Below are 19,705 nucleotides of genomic sequence, written 5' to 3' on the forward strand. Positions count from 1 at the left end.
CTTTAAATGCATGTTAAAGACTGGCTACTGTATTTACTACATTCTGGCCTCATTTTTTTGGTTATGATTTTGAAACTCAGAATGAACAATACCACGTGTGATGTTTTGGTCGCAAACATTAAAGACACCGGATAATTATAAGCAGCTGTGGAAGTCAACATCCACTGTTAAACCCATGAACCATTTCAGATTCCTCAGCGAGATACTCTGAGATAACAAAGATTCCGGTAGGCAACTCAATCATGACATTTTTATTATACCATAGATGAATATTTGTTAAATAAAAATAGGTACAGCAAGTGATACAATAACACCAGTAGTTCTCCTTCAGAACTCTACCCATTTTTCAGAGGAAGGAAACACTTTTCCAGAATACAATGCTCAAGAAATGTAAGCCAGATCCCACTTGTATGAGGTATCTTAAGTAGTCAGACTCTCAAAAACAGAAAGCAGAATAATGGTACCAAGAGCTGGGGCAGGCAGGGGGAAGGGGGAAAGGGGAGTTGTTCAATGCGTATAGAGCTTCAGACTTACAAGATGAGAAAGTTCCGGGGGTCTGTCGTACAGCAACATTCATGGAGTTAACACTGCTGTATTATATGCTTAAAAATGGTTAAGATGGTAAATTTTACGTGATGTGTTTTTTACCACAATAAAAAAAATAAGATATTGAAGTGGATTAGGAAAGTAAGGGGTGTTGTACAAAATAATTTAACAAGCATTTAATTTTAGACTGTTGGACCTGCAGAAATACTTTGATTTGTTAGATTCAAGGTGAGGTGACAGAGCAATGAAGGTTTCAGCAGTTAAATGTTTGTTGATGTCTCTTGAGAGACACTGGAGATAGCTGTGAGGATGCCAACGATGGAGGAAACGTAGAAAGTTTTTAGATCGTGGGCCGGGTGCGATGGCTCACACCTGTAATCCTAGCACTTTGGGAGGCCAAGGCCGGCAGACCACTTGAGGTCAGGAGTTTGAGACCAGGCTGGCCAACATGGTGAAACCCCATCTCTGCTAAAAATACAAAAAAATTAGCAGGGCATGGTGATGTACACCTATGGTCCCAGCTACTCGGGAGGTTGAGGTGGGAGAATCGCTTGAACCCTGTAGGCAGAGGCGCCACTGCACTCTAGCCTGGGGACAGAGAGAGACTGTCTCAAAAAACAAACAAACAAAAACAAAACAAAAAAACTCACAAAGTTTTTAGATCCTAAAATTTGTCAGCAGAAATGGTTACATAAGTCATGGGCAAGTTTCCACTATAAACATCACACTCCCATATTATTCTAATAGTAATTATAACCAAATGTGACCCCTTCATGACTGTGGTTGTGTAGAGTGTGGCACTAATGAGGCAAAATAGGAGACCCTGTTTGTCTGTCTAGTCTACATTTCTACTGTTCCTTGGGCAAAGAATAGGGTTTTCTGGCTGCTGGTGGTGATCATAGTATTCGATTCTGCATGTCAATGAAGTCATTGTTATAAAACTGTGGGTAAACAATTATCTGCATTCAGATTAAAATAGTTTTTAGGATTCTAGTTACTGAAAACGAGTCTTCATCTGTCTTTAAAAAGGTCATGTCCTTCTTTTTTCTATTTTTTTTTCAGTCATTGATTGCCACAGAAATTCAGGCCCCAATTTGTGTTTAATTTTTTTGTTGCTGGGTGAGTGTTCCTGGGAACCATCCTCCCATTCATGGATTTCTTAACTACTGGGAGCAGCCATCTACATAACATGGTGGTCAGGGACTACAGGGGTGGGCCTTTGTGTCTGATGATTCTGAGTACAAGAAAGTTTTCAGATCCATTGTCAAGGGAGTGGAGCCTCAGGGCGGGACACTGACTATCAGGGTATTGCACAGTGTCTAGGGACTGAGGCCATTGCTAATCCACTCCCCACCTGACATCTAGGAAAAGTACAAACAGTGAAGGTAGGCTACCGTGTTTATCTGCCTCTGGGCGATCCCAACACTGTCTGTACACTGACTTTTGCTTTATTTAAACAATGATACCCAGAGAAGACTGACAGACAGTGAGTGTTAGAGTGTGGGTCAGCAGAGACAGAGCAAAAGTCAAGCAGAAGAGTCTTGCAGATGCATCGAAAAACAGACACAAAGATATATGGAATTGGGCCCAAATATAGAGCAGCAGAGCTACCAACTAAAATAAAACAAAGAAAGAAAGAGACAAGCAGAGTGACCGTGTCAGAGAGAACATGTACATTTAGAAAGAGAAAGATTGAACAAAAAAAGCATATATCAGAATCTGTATTTGAAGGAGGTAAAAGAGCAGTATGGTCAAGGAATGAGAAAGAGAGACTGAGACTTACTAATCTTCTGAGCCTGAGAATATCAGGATGCAAAACTGTGTTTTTCTCTGATGATGAATACCTTCTTCCTGCATCCCAGTATTTCTCCAAAAAGATCATGCAGGTAGCACTGCTAGGCAAAGCTTATTTGCTCAAAGATTTTGAAGGAGTCCAGACCTCATCATTATCAAATGACAATTGTTAAATACCCATTTCAGAATCAAGTTTAGCCCAATAAATCCTCACTCATTCAAAGATCAGACTTATTGCAGCTTTAGCTTGCAGAACACAGCTGTAAACTTAGGAGAAGCCAGAAAGATCTCTGAGCTAATGAGGAATCCTTATTAGGACCCAGACACTCAACCCCTAGCAGAGGCCTTCATCTATTAACTCTTATTTAACATAGAATTATAACAAGCCTGGCTATCTTAGTTTGTAGGTGATGGCCAGCTAAGAAAGAACAGACTGTGAAGGGCAAGTTGTATTGGCAACAAAGAAAAATATGCTCTAATAGTCTGACAGTGAGGGAGACAGCAGAAAAACTCAGAGCTGAACACAGAATGAGGAGTCTGGGACCTCTCAGCGTCGGTACAAACAGTTGGGCAGACTTCTTAGGTCCAGGTGCTCTCCTTATAGCATCTCACAGTTAAACGATTGTAGAAACTTCATAGGTAGGAGTCTTAGAGATTATCTTATCCAACTTCTTCATTAGAATATTTAAATGATGATATGGCCGGGTGCAATGGCTTGCACCTATAATCCCAACACTTTGGGAGCCTGAGGCAGGTGGATCACTTGAGGCCAGAAGTTCGAGACTAGCCTGGCCAACATGGCAAAAAACCGTCTCTACTAAAAATACAAAAATTAGCCAGGTGTGGTGGTGCACGCCTATAGTCCCAGCTACTTGGGAGGCTGAGGCAGAAGAATCACTTGAACCCAGGAGGCAGATGTTGCAGTGAGCCGAGATAGTGCCACTGCACTCCAGCCAGGACGACAGAGCGAGACTCCATCTCTCTCATATCACACACACACACACACACACGCACACACACAAGAATGTTTAAATGATGATCTTACACTAAACAAAAGCTTAAGGTGATATGTATGTATAGTTTAAATAGATATCGAGTCAATATCTCTAAAAGGAAAGTTTTGGCATTTGAAAGGGTAGAATTCTGTCATCTGAAAATCATTTTTATTTGGAGCATTTAGTGCTCTGATGATGCTAAATTATTTTCACATGAAGACAGACAGGCACGGGTCTTCATGCCACCTTGTTCGCTGGGAGACTCTTTCTGCATTAGCTTGGTTTTACTATTCAAAGACAAGGTATGGCTGGACTGGGCTGTGGGCCCCTTCCTGTTTCTCTTCTGTGTTAAGCCAGCTTTCAAAAAAGAAGAGTTCAGACATAAAAGTCATAAAATTACTGATTTTCTAATGGATTCTTCTTGGCAGCTTTTGGAAAAGTCAAGAAGTATATCCTTGGCAAATAATATATTTATTTGGGTATAGCTCTAGTTTCTTTATATTTACTATAGAACCTCTGGAAAAATGTTCATTCATCCCAGCACCCTAGTCCCTTAGGACCGAAGGAATCTGTCCCCCATCTTCCTGCCATAATGTCTCCTTTAGCTCATTCCTCACTCTTTTTTTAATTTTTTTTTTTTCTTGAGACAGAGTCTCACTTTGTTCCCCAGGCTGCAGTACAGTGGCATGATCTCAGCTCACTGCAACCTCTACCTCCTGGGTTCAAATGATTCTCCTGCCTCAGCCTACTGAGTAGCCAGGATTACAGGCATGCGCCACCGTGTCCGGCTGATTTTTGTGATTTTAGTAGAGATGGGTTTTCACTGTGTTGCCCAGGTTGGTCTTGAACTCCTGACCTCAAATAATCCTCCCATCTCAGCCTCCCAAAGTGCTGGGATTACAGGCATGAGCCGCTGTGCCCGGCCTGTCTTCACTCTTGAGTGTGTGTGGCTGGTGCTCTGGGTTGAAGCATATCAGACCTCTGCCTGCCACAGGCAACCCATTCTACCCATGGAGGCATCTTGAATTACTACTCCAGCCCTTCCAGGTCACATGATGGCATGAATCAGATGTGTCTTCTAGGAAACTACAAGGAGAAAAGAGCATCGGCGTTACTGTGTTTGATCTCTGCTGCTCTGTGTCAGCGGTACGTGTTTTGTTGCTGGTCTCTGTAAATGGAATAGAGAATGAAGACTTTCTGGATTACTGTGCTGGTCCCTGCTCCGAGGTCCTGGTGTGGGCCAGTCTCTCAGGGAGGTACTCCCGGCTGTGAGGAGCGCATCAAGTCATGCCTCAGGGCCTGGAAGAGGCTAACGAGGGACTGCGCCCAGATGTCCTTCTGATAGCCATGGGACAGGGCTGTGCGGTAGGCCGCATAGGCTAGGGTCAGCACTGTCCTTTCAAAGTCTTCTTTCTTGAGGATGCCAGGGTGGCTGGAGAGGCTGGCGCTGAGCCGGCGGATGTCTGGGATGCTCTTGGGGATGACGTTGTTGCAGACGGTGCGGAAGTCCGAGGCCTTCCGCAAGGAGGCCAGCTCCTCGTCCTTGATGGAGATCTGCAGGTCAGGGCTGATCTCAAGTTCGGCCAGCAGGAACTGGTGAGAAACGTGAATGTGCAAAAATATGAAGTGGGGCATTGCTGAGGACACAGTTGTATTCATTATCACGCACCTTCCCTTAGGGAGGCAGCTGCCAGAAGAGCTTTGGAACCCAAGAGACCTGAGTTCCAGTTGTGACTTTCTCACTTGCTGTGTGATCTTGGACAAGTTACTTAACTTCTCTGAGCCTCACTTTCCTTCTCTGTGTAAATAATTAGTAACAGCATCTACTTCACTGGGATATTGTGAGAGGTAAATAAGACAAATATGGACAAAGCTAATAGAGTGCCTGGTTCAAAACCAGTATTTAAGGGACTAATTATAGTTTCTAGTGTCCTGGATAAATTCCTTCTTCCCTTTCTTTCTCCCACCCAACAAAGATCATCTAAAGCATCAACTATTTCAGATAATTTTAAGGCAGAAGCTGGGAGACTCTTTCTGCATTAGCTTGGTTTTTCTATTCAAAGACAAGGTGTGACTGGATCGGGCCGTTGGTCCCTTCCTGTTTCTCTTCTGTGTTAAACCAGCTTTCAAAAAAGAGTTCAGACATAAAGGTCATAAAATTACTGACTTTTTTTTTTTTTTGAGATGGAGTCTCACTCTGTCACTCAGGCTGGAATGCAGTGGCACGATCTCAGCTCACTGCAACCTCCACCTCCCGGGTTCAAGCGATTCTCCTGTCTCAGCTTCCCAAGCAGCCAGGAATATAGGTGCCCGCCACCATGCCTGGCTAGTTTTTCTTATTTTTAGTAAAGATGGGGTTTCACCATGTTGGTCCGGCTGGTCTCGAAAACTCCTGACCTCAGATGATCCCCCAGCCTCGACCTCCCAAAGTGCTGGGATGACAGGCATGAGCCACTGCGCCAAGCCAAATGACTGATGTTCTAACTGATTCTTCTTGGCAGCTTTTGGAAAAGTCAAGAAGTACATCCTTGGCAAACAATCTATTTATTTGGGTATAGCTCTAGTTTCTTTATATTTACTATAAGACCTCTGGAAAAATGTTCAGAGTTTGAAGGATGCAGAGGATTGTGCTAGGAATCAAGTGGGATACAGAGGTTTGCCCTTTTCTCTCACCTGCCCACTAAGCGTAGGAACTGGGTCTGCCATGCACTTCCCTGCGTAGTGCCAGGTTCACAGTCGGGACGGAATGACTCCAAATCCTAACTCTTCTCTCTGTCTCCGTCTTCCCCTGCCCTAGTTCATCCTCCATGGCACTGTCTATGATCTTTCTGAAATATAGATCACTTCGTGTGACTCCCATGTTCAAGACTAGGCAAAGACTCTGCATTTCCCAGTCTGGTTCCCAAGGCAGGATTTGAAATCTCTCCCGACTTAACTACATGGCTACAGCAAGTTATCTCTTATTTTATTTTATTTTTTTGAGATGGAGTCTCGCTTTGTCGCCCAGGCTGGAGTGCAGTGGCATGATCTGAGATCACTGCAACCTCCACCTGCCGGGTTCAAGTGATTCTCCTGCCTCAGCCTCCCAAGTAGCTGGGATTACAGGTGCACACCACCATGCCCGGCTAATTTTTGTATTTTTGGTGGAGATGGGGTTTCATCATGGTGGCCAGGCTGGTCTCGAACTCCTGACCTCAGGTGATCCACCTGCCTCGGCCTCCCAAAGAGCTGGGATTACAAGCATGAGCCACCGCACCTGGCCCAGCTGTCTCTTTCTTAACCAGACAGTCCTAGTGTATGGAGTCAGAGGATGTCACAGCGGGAGGGGAATTTTGGACAGCATAGTTGAATTCTCTCATTTAACAGATGAGGAGAGTCAGGCCCAGAGAGAAACTATGGCTTATGCAAGGTGGCACAGCGGACGGGTGACAGAGCCAGGACTAAAGCTCAGATCTCGAGCCTGGAATCATAACACTGAACCAATCTGGGTGGCCTTGGGAAACTGACCCTGTGGTTTGGTGGAGGAGTGGGGTCTCAGTGATGCAAGGTGAGAGGCAGTAGAAGAGAGCTGGCAGGGTGGTCCGTGGCTTCCAGAAACCCAGCTGGGCTGGCAGCTCATCCAGACAGCACTGCTGTCACAGCATGCAGGGCCTTGGAGACATGGCTGCACCCAGACAACAGCTTGGCATTTCCTGGCAAGTCCTGCCTCAAGGCCTTTGCTTGGGAATTTTGCCACACTCTGCTGCCTGGGCGCCAGGATTGATGCCTATGGGCCAATTCTAATTTTAATTTAAACTGAACTGAACTCCTAATGCCATCATTCTCTGTTATAGCATGTGGGAAAGACAGGAGGCATGAGGAATACTTTATGAATGAGCAAGATTCTGTGACCTCTACAAATTAGGCTAGTCCCTACCACAGCAGGGGTCACTCATGGTCAGGGGCTCAGGTCACTTCTCCTTTTCCAAAAAAGAGAGAGAAAGTGCAGTGCCTTTTGGGTGACTTGGATTGAGCACATTCCCCTCTGCCTACCTCGAAGAGCAGCTCCACCTCCTCCAGGGAGGTCTGCAGGACTGGGTTCAATGGCAGTGATGAGGACCTCTTTGGCCGGTGGGCAGCAGGGAAGAGCACGGCTGAAAGAAAGAAAACAGTGAGTTCCTGGCTGCTGTGTGCACCCAGAACTTTTCCCTCTGATCCACCTGCGGGGTAGTCAAGGAGTCTTAAAAATGGACTGACTTGGCCAGGATTGGTGGCTCACGCCTGTAATCCCAGCACTTTGGGAGGCCGAGGCCAGTGGAACACCTGAGATCAGGAGTTCGAGACCAGCCTGGCGAACATGGTGCAACCCCGTCTCTACTAAAATTACAAAAAAATAGCCAGACGCGGTGGCAGGTGCCTGTAATTGCAGCTACTTGGAAGGCTGGGGCAGGAGAATCGTTTTAACATGGGGGGTGGAGGTTGTAGTGAGCCAAGACTGCGCCATTGCACCCCAGCCTGGGCAACAGAGCGAGACTCCATGTAAAAAAAAAAAAAAAAAAGGACTGACTTGAAAGTGGTGGTGGACATAGAGTGAGGAGAGAGGTGACACACCCCCCTGGTGTGGCCTAGAAAGCTCTCAGGCATGCCACACCAGTGGCTGAAAAACTGGCTGCTCATCAGAACCATCTGAGAAAACGAGAAAAGAAAAGAAAAGAAAAAGAAAAAGGAAGAACCATTTGAGAAAGTTTTGTAAATTCTATATGCCTAGGGATACACATGCCTTAGGGAATTTATATTAAACCAAAGCAAAATAAAACAAAGCAGAAATGATGAGCAAACAAAAAGCTCCAAAGTCGATGAATGAGTTCCCTGAAAACACTGTTCCCTGATAGCACAGCACACATCTTAGCATGTTACCACTATGAAGTGCTGGTTTATGCCCTTTTAAATCAGAAGATCAGGCTTCTGGCCACCTCGAGCGCATCCAAAATATAGCTGCCAAGAATCTGAACACAGGTGACAAAATAAAGGAAGAGAGCTGCACAAGACCCTGGCCCTTGGATCTAGGGCATCATTGTGGGGTCAAGCTCAGAGCTTTCCCCGAGGGCTGGCTGATTTTTTTGTTTGTTTGTTTGAGATGGAGTCTTGCGCTGTCACCCAGGCTGGAGTGCAGTGGCACAATCTTGACTCACTGCAACCTCTACCTCCTGGGTTCAAGTGATTCTCTTGCCTTAGCCTCCCAAGTAGCTGGGATTACAGGTGAGTGCCACCATGCCCGGCTAATTGTTGCATTTTTAGTACAGACAGAATTTCACCATGTTGGCCAGGCTAGTCTTGAACTCCTGACCTCAAGTGGTCTGCCTGCCTCGGCCTCCCAAAGTTCTGGGATTACAAACATGAGCTACCGCACCCAGCCAAGGCTGGCTGATTTAGGAATGCATTTAGTATAAAGTCAGTGACTTGACAATGCTGTTCCCCAGTGGTTGCATGTAGAAGTGGTAACTGGAGGAAGATGAATGGCTACTAGAGGTACGCAGGATAGCAAGAATTAGGCACTGGCTGGGGTCAAGTGAGGGAGAAGACAGAACATCAGAGGGTATAGGAAAGATCATTATAAATTGCAGTTCTCTATGACCACGTCAGGCTAGGAGCAAATAGCCCTGGTCACCTCCATGGCCCCTCTGGGGAGCAGGCACTGTGCAGAAATGATCAGCAGCTGATAGAAAAAGGTACAGCTTCTTTAAGACACTTGATTGTGATCTACCAGAAAACAGGGGAAATAACGGTAAAAATCAAGACTATAAGGTGTTGGCACCCCCTGAAGTTGTACAGGCATATTTTGCTTAATCATACATGGCAGCTCTGCTAGTTGATAATAGTGCCCTTGAGCCACCGAGAAAAGGTCAAATTATGTTCAGTGTACGCAGTTAAAGAAGGCAGGCTGGGCACGGTGGCCCTATAATCCCAGCACTTTGGGAGGCCAAGGCGGGCAGATCACATGAGACCAGGAGTTTGAGACCATCCTGATCAACATGGTGAAACCCCATCTCTACTAAAAATACAAAAATTAGCTGGACATGGTGGTGTGTGCCTGTAATCCCAGCTACTTGGGAGGCTGAGGCAGGAGAATTGCTTGAACCCAGGAGGCAGAGCTTGCAGTGAACCGAGATTGTGCCACACTGCATTCCAGCCTGGCGACAGAGTGAGACTCCATCTCAAAAAAAAAAGAAAAAAAAAAAGGCAGAGAAGGATGGAAATCATTTTAGAAAGATTTCCATCAGAAGTGATAAAAACAAACAAAAAAAAGAAACATCTTTAACTTAGAGGAACTTTCCTGTAAAGCTCACTGGTGGGGATCTCCCATGTCCCAGAAAAGCCTGATGGATGTATCATAGTATTGCTGTAAATTACTTTCTTAGTAACTCATTTATGATTGATACTACAAGTTCCTCAAGGACTGGAATCCATATAGTTTTATATTTCTGTACCCGTGGCAGAGCCTGGCAGGCTTCTGGGGTGTGTGCCAGGCATAGCTGTTGATGACCAAATCCCTGCACTAATGGTCGCCTCGGCCAGCAGAGTGACCAGCTCTATTTTGCCAGACCATGCTCGGGGAAGAAGCTATCAGCTCCATGGCAGTATTCACTAGCCCAGCATTTCAGCAGAGTCTGCCAGAAAAGAGCCAGTTTCCCACAGATTCATAGATTTCATGGCTTGAGGAAGCCTTTGCCCCTGTTCATCCACTGCCAGTGCCTGTAGTGTCAGGTGGAACGCAGGAGAGCGAGGTGTCTGTGACGCCACTAGTTCACACTGTTAGAGTCACCAAAGCGGTTTCTTGGATCTGGCTCCAGAGTTCTGATTTAACTGAACCAGAGTGCAACCAACACATTATGATTTCATAAAGCTTCCTAAATGCTTCTAATGACAGCCAAGGTTGAGAACCACTGTCCTAGTGAGAGTGAGCCTGACCTGAAATTGTGTGGAAGACGCAGACCCTAGGCTGTGTGGCCGCTCTCTGGTTAGACCAGTGGTTCCCAGCCGCGACTAGACATTCGATTCATCTGGGCACTTTTAGAAACCCGAATACCCAAGACCACACTCCAGGCCAATCTGTGGGCATCTCTGGGAGTGAAACGTAGGCACTGGGACTTTTTCCAGCTCCCAGGCTCCAGTAGGCAGCCAGATCTGTGTTATCCACATCACGGGCCGATGGTGTCCTTCTACCATAAAACAATTCAGAGTTCTTGCCTGTCTGATGGGGCCTTACAAGGCCAACTGAAGAGCCCAAGGTCATCACGTTCTTGGAGGTGAGGAGTGCAGGCACAGAGAGGGCATGGGCTTTGTCTCTGCTTTCTCCTTGGTATGAGATGAGTTGGTCTTAGGTCAAGGTGTGCCTGTTTCTTTCTTCATGCTCTTCTTTTCTTCCCGCCAGGAAGAAAGGGGGTGGATGAAACCCCCTTCTTAGGATAGGATCTAAGAGCGACTTGACTTCTTTAATTCTGCTAGAATTTATCTCTTATTGCCAAATTAAAGGTATTGTTCCCTTAAAAAAACACACACACACAAACAAAACAAAACAAAACAAAAAAAACCCCTCAGTCCCAGCAGATGAAGGCGATAGGGAGGGAATGTCAGGGCGTGGAGCCCTTCCTGCTCTCTGTAATCACAGCCAGCCTGTGGCTGCCTGCCTGGAAGTTATTCATGATCTTAGACCTGGACTTTCTTCACTCAATTGTTGCCCTGCGAACAGCAACATACCTTTAACATGCTCACCCCAGGCGGACCCCTAGTTCTCAAAGAGCCAAGAAGAAAATACTTCCTGATTCAAAGCTGAGCTTGATAATGGAAACTCTGTCATTTCCAATAGCTCTTGGTATCGTACTGAATAATAACAGTTTGGTGGAGACTTAGAAATAGCTTCAGCCTTCAGACAAGGGGAATGGCTATTGCTTTAGGATGTAAGTTTGTACCAGGCGCGGCAGCTCACACTTGTAATCTCAGGACTTTGGGAAGCTGAGGCAGGTGGATAACTTGAACCCAGGAATTTGAGACCAGCCTGGGCAACAAAGTGAGACCCGTCTCTACTAAAAATAAAAAAAAATTAGCTGGGCATGGTGGCACATGCTTGTAGTCCCAGCTACTTGGGAGGCTGAGGCAGGAGGATCAATTGGGCCTGGGAGGTCAAGGCTGCAGTGAGTTGTGATTAGCCATTGTATGCCAGCCTGGGTGACAGAATGAGACCCTGTCTCAAAAAAAAAAAAAAAAAAAAAAGAAAAATAGAAAAAAAGAAAAAGCCAAGCAAATGGGAGAAAGCATTTCCAATGAATGTAACTGATAAGGATCAATATCTAGAAGCTAAAAAAGAGGTCCTACCAATCCATTTAAAAAGTAAAAAATCAGAATGTATGTGTGGGAAGCACAGGAATCTTAAAGATGGGTCTCTCTCCCTCCCTTCCTCACCCCCACCCCTGTACTGGTCCACCAGCCCTAGCAGTGCTGCCCCTCACATTTCTGTGGCTGCTTTGACCTTGTGCATTGGGCAGGGGTAGGGAAGGTTATGCCCCTTAGGCTGCTGGAGTGCAGCCAGCTCTAGGGCAGACATCTCAGTGGTTCAGCAGCCACCCAAATCTGACTCCCTGTGTGAGGCAAGACCTAGAGGGAATCTCCACTGGAGAGGCTGGAGGTGGTGGGTGAGAAATAGCTCTATCTGATCAATGTCACAACACAGAGGTCAAATTTCACAATGTACAATCACTCCAAGATGTTCTTGTCCATAATGACAAAGGCTGGACCCCACCAGAAATGCTGATGGCTGAAACAAGGGCTGGCAAACTCCAAGATGTATATGTGCAAAGCTGGAAACTAGACTTGCTCCTACATTTTAGAAAATCCTGTTTCCGCAGGAAGACGTTCCTGGGAACCCCACTGTACATGGTGGTTTTCCTTCTCTACCTCTATCTTTCTTCATCCAGGCCGCATGTTTTGCATCTTGCTGCACGCCACCCTGAAACGTTTCATCAGGGTTGCCAGGCCCTGGGAGGGAGCGAATGGGCTATGTGCAGCTCCTGCCTCACCTCTGTATGTGTGTAATGCAGTGCTCTAGGTGCAGTCTCAGGATACATTTTGGAATGATTTAAGAAAACATAAACTAGGTAGTGATAAAACCAAACCAAAACAACAGCCTTGGAGACTCTTCAGGGCTTTGCTGGTTTTTCTTCCTTTTCCTTCTGCCCCATCCCTCAAACTTATGGAGGTCGCTTTAAGTTCAGCTCCCTGCTCCCTGCTCCCTGTGAGTAAAGTGCTCTGGGCAGCCCAGCCTTCACAAGGCTGATGGGAGGGAGGCCTGAGTGCTCCTCCCTGGATGCCCATTAGCAACGGCACCCCCTCTAAGAGTGGGGTGGGGAGACCAGAGACTGGCAGGAGGATCCCATGCCCCCCAGGTGCCGCCTGAGCACTGAACCTCAGACAAGAAGGTTGGTGTGACATGTATGTCAGAAGCACGGACTTTGTGCATCTTTTGCTCGTGTACAATTGGGCCCATTTGTTTACTTTCTTCTCCATTCAATGCTCCCCGCCCAGCCCACTGTCCAGGCGTTTCTTCAGGATGTGAATGTGTTCATGAGGGCCACTCAGTGTGTCTGTCCTAAGGGCCCTGAGACTCAATGGTCAACTTGCGTGGAAGTTGGCTGCCCAGGCTGTCCATGGGGTGGGGAAGCCAAGCGCTGCTCAGTTCCTCCTTGATTCCCTGCACAAATGAGCATCTAGGACACATGGGACCAACCAGCATAGAACAAGTGACTCACTTGCTAAAGGTCATGCCACATGGACTGAGTTAGTCCAGGAGCTGGATCCAGAGTTCATGATTCATGTGTTATAGCGTGTTCTGTCCATGTCTTCTGCTGAGAGATACCTCTGGAGCTCAGACTAAAGCTCTTAACATGTGGAGCTCAGATATAATAATGCAATAGCTCAGGGGCACCCACTGTGTGACTTGTGCTGTCCATAGGTACCTTGTGAGGTAAATATGAACTTTCCATTTTATAGATGAAGAAATTTGGAGGTTAAGAAAATTGCCCTAGGCCATCCGATTTATGTGAGGTAGGGCTGGGATTAAAATCCAGATCTCCAAGGCTGCAAAACCCAATCTCACTGATAAGTGAACAATGCTCTTTTTTGTAGGTACCTCTGCCCAGAGACTGGGTATTCTTCAGTTCTGAATAACTCCAGAAAGGATAAATGGTAGTTAGTGATGAATGAAGGAATGCCTATGCATTTGATAGAAAATGTATTCTTAAATGGATCATACATATTTTTCAAAACTCTGACTTCGACTTATAATAATGTGATATGCAAGGTGAAAGAACTACTTTTAGCATCACTCTCCTGCTTTGATTCTCCTTTTCTCCCTCATTGTTCCTCTTTTTTTTTTTTTTTTCAGGAGACGAGAGGCTTGCTCTGTTGCCCATGCTGGAGGGCAGTGGTACAATCTTGGCTCCCAGGTTCAAGCGATTCTTGCGCCTCAGCCTCCTGAGTAGTTGGAACTACAGGTGCCCCCATGCCCGGCTAATTTTTTTTTTTTTTTCAGTGGAGACGGGGTTGTTTATCATGCTGGCCAGGCTGGTCTCGAACTCCTGACCTTAAGTGATCCTCCTGCCTCAGCCTCCCAAAGTGCTGGGATTACAGGTGTGAATCACCGCGCCTGGCCCTTTATTGTTCCTTTGCAATCACTTGGCAAAAGCACAATCCAGCTCTCCCCATTCCACACCTGCCCCTGTGCACCTGAATGTGGCTGGAGAAAAACGCTCTTTGTGATGACTTTTTAAAATTACAACCCTCTGGACTCTCTACCCTCTGTCCCTACTTTATTATCATCCAACAAATCACCTATTTTAAAATATAAATATATTTGTTGCCTGTTTCCTCTCACTAGAGGGTATGGGATTTTGTCTATTTTGTTCACTGTTGTACTCCCAGTGCCTAGCATCATGCCCCTTCCTGTTCATCAGATGAATAAATAATCCCATAGGAACACATTACCTGCCCTGGTCACTAAGCTCTATTCTTTTCAAATAGAGTGCCTTACAAAATCCTTCCTTTTCTAATAGGGTGAATCTAGAGTTTATTTGTGATTCTTGTCTTGGCTAATGATCAGAAAGTAGATGTTGACTTCTGTCTCCACCACACCCTCCCCTTATCCCTGAGGAGTCCCTTTTTGGGCCTGGAAGAAGCTATTTTTTAATTGATCTCAGTGAGTGCTGTCCCCTACTTCCCCCACACCTTAGCCCTTCAAAGCTTTCTTGCCTAGACAAACAGCCAGAGGCACTCCAGTGGAGTAGCCTGTCTTTGTTGGGCAGCCCGACCTTCTCTTTGACTTTCTGTAATCTGGGTTAAAAGTCTCTTTCTTCTTTCCTCCCATCCCTCCGATATGTTCAGTAGCACGATATTCAGGCTAATCATGCTTTCCCCAGAACTGTGTGTAGCATTTGTGGCAAATAGCTTGTTGGAAAGGATTCAAGCTGCAGACCATCTCAAGCCAAACTACAACTGTATTTTTAATGAATCAGTTGAAGCAACTCGATGGAAAGGACAGTGGGTGTGGAAAGGAAAAGCTCTCATTTGTAAAAGATCTTTTGCCAGATCTGACGGATGTCATTTACTTTTTGGCTCCTGGACCAGCCCTCTGTAAACACAGTGCTATTCTGAGCAAGCCAGGGTCTCGGCCCTGTGCGTGGGGGTCCTCTGGGAGAGCTCCTGAGAGGGCTGTGGCAGCCAGCTCCCCTTGGCTGGAAAGCTCCACCACGTAGGGGGAGCTTGGGGTTGCCGGGAGCAGGTGAGTGGCCCATGGGGATGGAGAAATATGCAGAGCGGACGAATGAGCACGGGGCACTGTGACAGCAGATGGACGTCGGGAATCAACTTCAATCCTGCCCTTGCAGCTGGGGGAGCTGGGGCACTTCACTTCTTGCCTCACTCTCCAGTTTTCTTACCTGTAAATGGCCAGGATAGCACCTGCCTCATGGAGTTACTGTGGAGTGAGAAGATGGCTCTGTATGGGGCACTTGGGCAGTTAATACTTAAAACAATTTTGTTTTTGGACACAGGGTCTTGCTCTGTCATCCAGGCTGGAGTGAAGTGGCTCAATCATAGCTCTCTGCATCCTTGACCTCCTGGGCCTAAGTGATCCTACCACCTTCATCTCCTGGCATTAAGTGATCCTACCACCTTAACCTTCTCAGTAGCTGGGACTACAGGCATATGCTGCTACACCCAGCTAATTTGTTTTAATTTTAATTTTTTAAGACATGGGACGGGGGGTTCCACTATGTTTCCAGGCTGGTCTCGAACTCTTGGCCTCCCAGCCCCCTGAGTCACTGGAATTACAGGGGTGCACCACCATGCCTGGCAGTCAGTGAGTACTTACTGAGTACTGACCACAGGCCTTTCCCTCATGGAACATTCATGACTGAGGACACACACAACCCTAAAGTGGACACCTGAAAATGACATAAGTTCCATCAAAAAATGGAAGGGCTGCTCTATTAAACTACTTAAAAAATAATTTGTGTGTATTCAACAAAAGCATAGATATTCATATTCCTTAATAGATGCATATTTGTTTCTCAAGTATGGCTAGTCCTCCCCCTTCCAGTAGTGCCCTGGCAGGACCTGGTATGTGCTGGGATGTGGGCCACCTGTGTGTGTGTGTTTGTGTGTGTGTAGATGTGGCTTTCCTGGCTTGGCCACAGGTGAGTCATTTGGTCTTCATCAAGCTGGTGGGGCTGGAATGGGTGATCCTGGATCCTGGCATGGAAAGCTGCCTCCCAGGGTGGAATCCTAGAGAGCGCTTAGGGAAAGGCTGGGAGGATGGTAGGAAAAAGACAGTCCTAACAGCAGGGTGCATATTGCCTGTGGGTTTACGTCTACATTTCTACGTGTTGGAGCAGGAGGGTAGGAGGATGGACATGGGGTAGCGGTGGGGCGGGGTGCTGAAGGGCAGGGGGTGGAAGAGGAAAATCTCAGGAAGAGATTGCCCTAAGACTTTCCAAAGGGAGTACTTTGAATTGAGGCTGGAGGTAGGGTGGGGGTAAGGATGAAGGTGAAATGAATAATACATTTGGAAAAACTGTTATTCATTTGGGTGTGACTCCTATTCCGTCTTAAAAAAAAGATGGCAAGAATTGTGTATTTCTTTTATAATTAGAAAAAAATGTTAAAAATGAAAAAAAAAAATCAGCTACGTGGAAGACATTTGATGATGGTTGGAGGGACTCCATATCATTTGTTGACTCTGAGCGCTGACTTGAGCCATTAATCTAGCACGTCACATCCGCTGCCTCGTAGTGGCCTCGATATCAGATGGGCTGGCTTTGAGTCAGTGGATTGTGAACTCACTGTGGAAGGACCTTCCCCGATGTGGAAGGACATGGTCCAGAGAAGCTGCTCCCAGAATGTTGCTATAGATTCCCCTGTTAAGAGCCTCAAACTTCCTTTAATGAAAAGTTGTAGGCAATAGCTAATATTTATATTGTGCTTTGTCATTTACAAAGCATTTTCATCTATATTTTTGAATATGACCCTCACAGTAACACCATGGGGGTGAGTTTTATTGATGTGATGGATGTTAATGTCACCTGTTAGTGAACTAAAGCTCAGAGAGGTTAAGAAACTTGTCTGAGATCACACTGCCAAATAGAGAACTTAAATCAGGTCCCTTGCAGAGTAGCTCATGATGTGGCTGTTATGTTTATAAGCCATATTGCAAGTCAAATGATCCCTTTTGGCTTTGTAACAGCCCGTGCATTAGGAAGAGTGGGCATTATTTATCCTGTTTAATAAGCAAATCCCCAGTGTGACAAAGAGGGGAGCGACAGAACCCAACTCCAAGATCTCTTTGCTCTTTACTTCCAAGTGCCACCTCAAAGTATGTGCACATCATGAACAGGGATGTGTGACAACAGAGTGACTATAGTCAATAATAACTTAATTGTACATTTAAAAAGAACTAAAAGAGAGCCGGCCACTGTGGCTCACACCTATAATCCCAGCACTTTGGGAGGCTGAGGTGGGTGGATCACTTGAGGTCAGGAGTTTGAGACCAGCCTGGCCAACATGGTGAAACCCCATCTCTACTAAAAATACAAAAATTAGCCAAGTGTGGTGGCGGGTGCCTGTAATCTCAGCTACTCCGGAGGCTGAGGCAGGAGAATTGCTTGAACCTGGGAGGCAGAGGTTGCAGTGAACTGAGATCGTGCCACTGCACTCCAGCCTGAGACTCCATCTCAGAAATAAATAAGTAAAGAAATAACACATAAAAATAATAAAAGAGTATCATTGGATTGTTTGTAACACGAAGGATAAATGCTTGCGGGGATGGATACCCCATCTCCATGATGTGATTGCTATTCACTGCATGTCTGTATCAAAACATCTAATAGACCCCAGACATACAAACAACTACTATGTACCCACAGAAATTAAACATTAAAAATTAAAAAGGGAAAAGGGAGGAGTGTACATGTGCATGTGTATGCAATGTTGTTATGAGAAAAATGAAGAGTGCTGTATTATTTGTTTCTGGGCAATGATCACTTCACCGCTCAGCTCAAAAGACTTATATCCCTGTTAGAGATGTAAGTCTCTAATATCAGGTTGAACCGTGAGGAAATAAAACCCAGCATAAGTACAGTAGCTTTTGCCTCCCTCCCATTTCAGATCCTTCTCTTGCGCTGCTCTATCCCCACTCCGGCAACTCCTTCCTTCCCTGACACGGTCCTTGAGAAGCCAGAAGGAGGTGCGTCCACGCCACCATGCCAGTTGCCTTCCAATTTTGCATCTCTAGAAACACCTACTGGCCTGACTTGAAGGAGCCCATTCTTGTTGCAGTTCTTTCTGGGAGAGTGAACTCAGTTGACTTTAGGCAGTGGAAAGATTTCCGTTCATATTGGTGAAGAGTGGGCAGTGCTGTGGGTACCTCCTTTCCTAACAGTGATAAACTCTGGCTCGAGGTGCTCCCGGAGTCTACCAAGCAGAGCCAGTCCCAGGGAAATGGAGAAAAGATGCCATCCAGCTAGAAGGAACTACATCCTGAGAGGGAGGAAGTCAGTGATGAGAGAACAGCCTTTGCTGGGGCCCCTTCCTTTGTGAGGAGGTGGTGGGGCCGGTGGGTGCGGCGGAGGCTGAAGGGTTGCTCTCCTCACCTGCCCACCTCTGGCTGCAGAGATGCATCCCCTCCCGGTGAGGAGGCAACGTCCTGTAGATCTTCTGCTCTCGTTCCCCCAGGGAGCAGGCCTTTGGCATCCCAGCCCCCATCACTCCATCATTTTAGCAGCAGACCTCAGCACCTGCTCTCCAGACGGTCTGGCCCAACTGCTGCAGGTGGTGGGGGCAGTCGAAGAAATGAGTTCTACTTTCTATGAAGCAGAAATGAGTTCTCTCTGGGATACCAGAAAGGGATGCTCTCTGGGTTGTCCACCTCGACCTAGCTCCCTCAGGGGCTTTCATTTTTTTCCAGTGTCATTTCCCCATCACCCTCTAAGAAGGGGGAACACGTCAAGAAGCATCAAGCAATTGACAGAGATTAGATAAAAGGAGAGTGCGGGGCTTCTAATGTCCTTCCCTCCGAATTTTGAATTACATTTAAAAGAGAATAATGAGCATCAGACAAACAAATGAATAAAAAGCAACTCACCCCTGCTCCACCTGTGGCACATGGAAGCCTGAGCATTGGAATACAACAGCAGAAGCAGCAACGTCTTCCAATGCATCTTGTCCTTCAAAAGGTGACGAATCGACCCTCAAGCCCAATGGAACCCCAGTAGCTGCAGGTATGCCCGCGCTGTTCTTCCCAGTGAGATGATGGAGTGCTTCCCTCCCTTCCTTTTGCAGACGTGCAGAAATGCCTACTCTGCCTCAGAAGGCTGGAGGCTGAAGGCTGCGTCCTGGGTGGGACAGGAGTCGGTACCTCTCTTCATTTGACTCTCTCTGGGATTGGGGGACTGGGCTTCCACAGAGAGACTCTGTTTTTGAGCACATCTGGAGTGACTCACGGGGCATGTGATCTCCTTGGCAGTGGGGCGGATAAATATAATTTCTGTACTTGAGTTCCATGTGTTGGATGCACCCACTGGAATTTTTTCTTTAACAAACAGACCCGCGGAACTTGTTAGAGAGCCCGGCGAAGAGTTGGCTGCTCTCCCCTTCCACACATACGATACCAGAGCCAGGGGCGAGGGCTGGAGGCAGAGTTGGGAGCCTGCCTGGCAGACACCAGGGCTGGTTGAGCCTAAGTTGCCTTCAGGACAGCAAAATCATTGTGGTGCCTGGGCTGAGTGTCACTGTTGCCCGGCCCTGGAGCTAGACTAGGACATTGGCGCCTGCCTAGAGCCTGTGTC

The 19,705-nt window shown here is 46.5% G+C and overlaps 1 protein-coding gene across 1 annotated transcript; it reads right to left on the minus strand.

Moving 5' to 3' along the window:
* Positions 1-231: 231 nt before the first annotated feature.
* FAM180A (family with sequence similarity 180 member A) lies at positions 232-19,344 on the minus strand. The gene is made up of 3 exons (XM_025378770.1): positions 19,003-19,344; positions 7,368-7,468; positions 232-4,928 (listed from the first exon to the last, which is right to left on the minus strand). Exons 1-3 carry the CDS (start codon positions 19,076-19,078, stop codon positions 4,584-4,586), a joined length of 522 nt encoding a protein of 173 aa, XP_025234555.1. The 5' UTR covers positions 19,079-19,344; the 3' UTR covers positions 232-4,583.
* Positions 19,345-19,705: the final 361 nt, after the last annotated feature.

This window comes from Theropithecus gelada, chromosome 3, assembly GCF_003255815.1.
Source record: "Theropithecus gelada isolate Dixy chromosome 3, Tgel_1.0, whole genome shotgun sequence".
NCBI classification, from domain to species: Eukaryota; Metazoa; Chordata; class Mammalia; order Primates; family Cercopithecidae; genus Theropithecus; species Theropithecus gelada.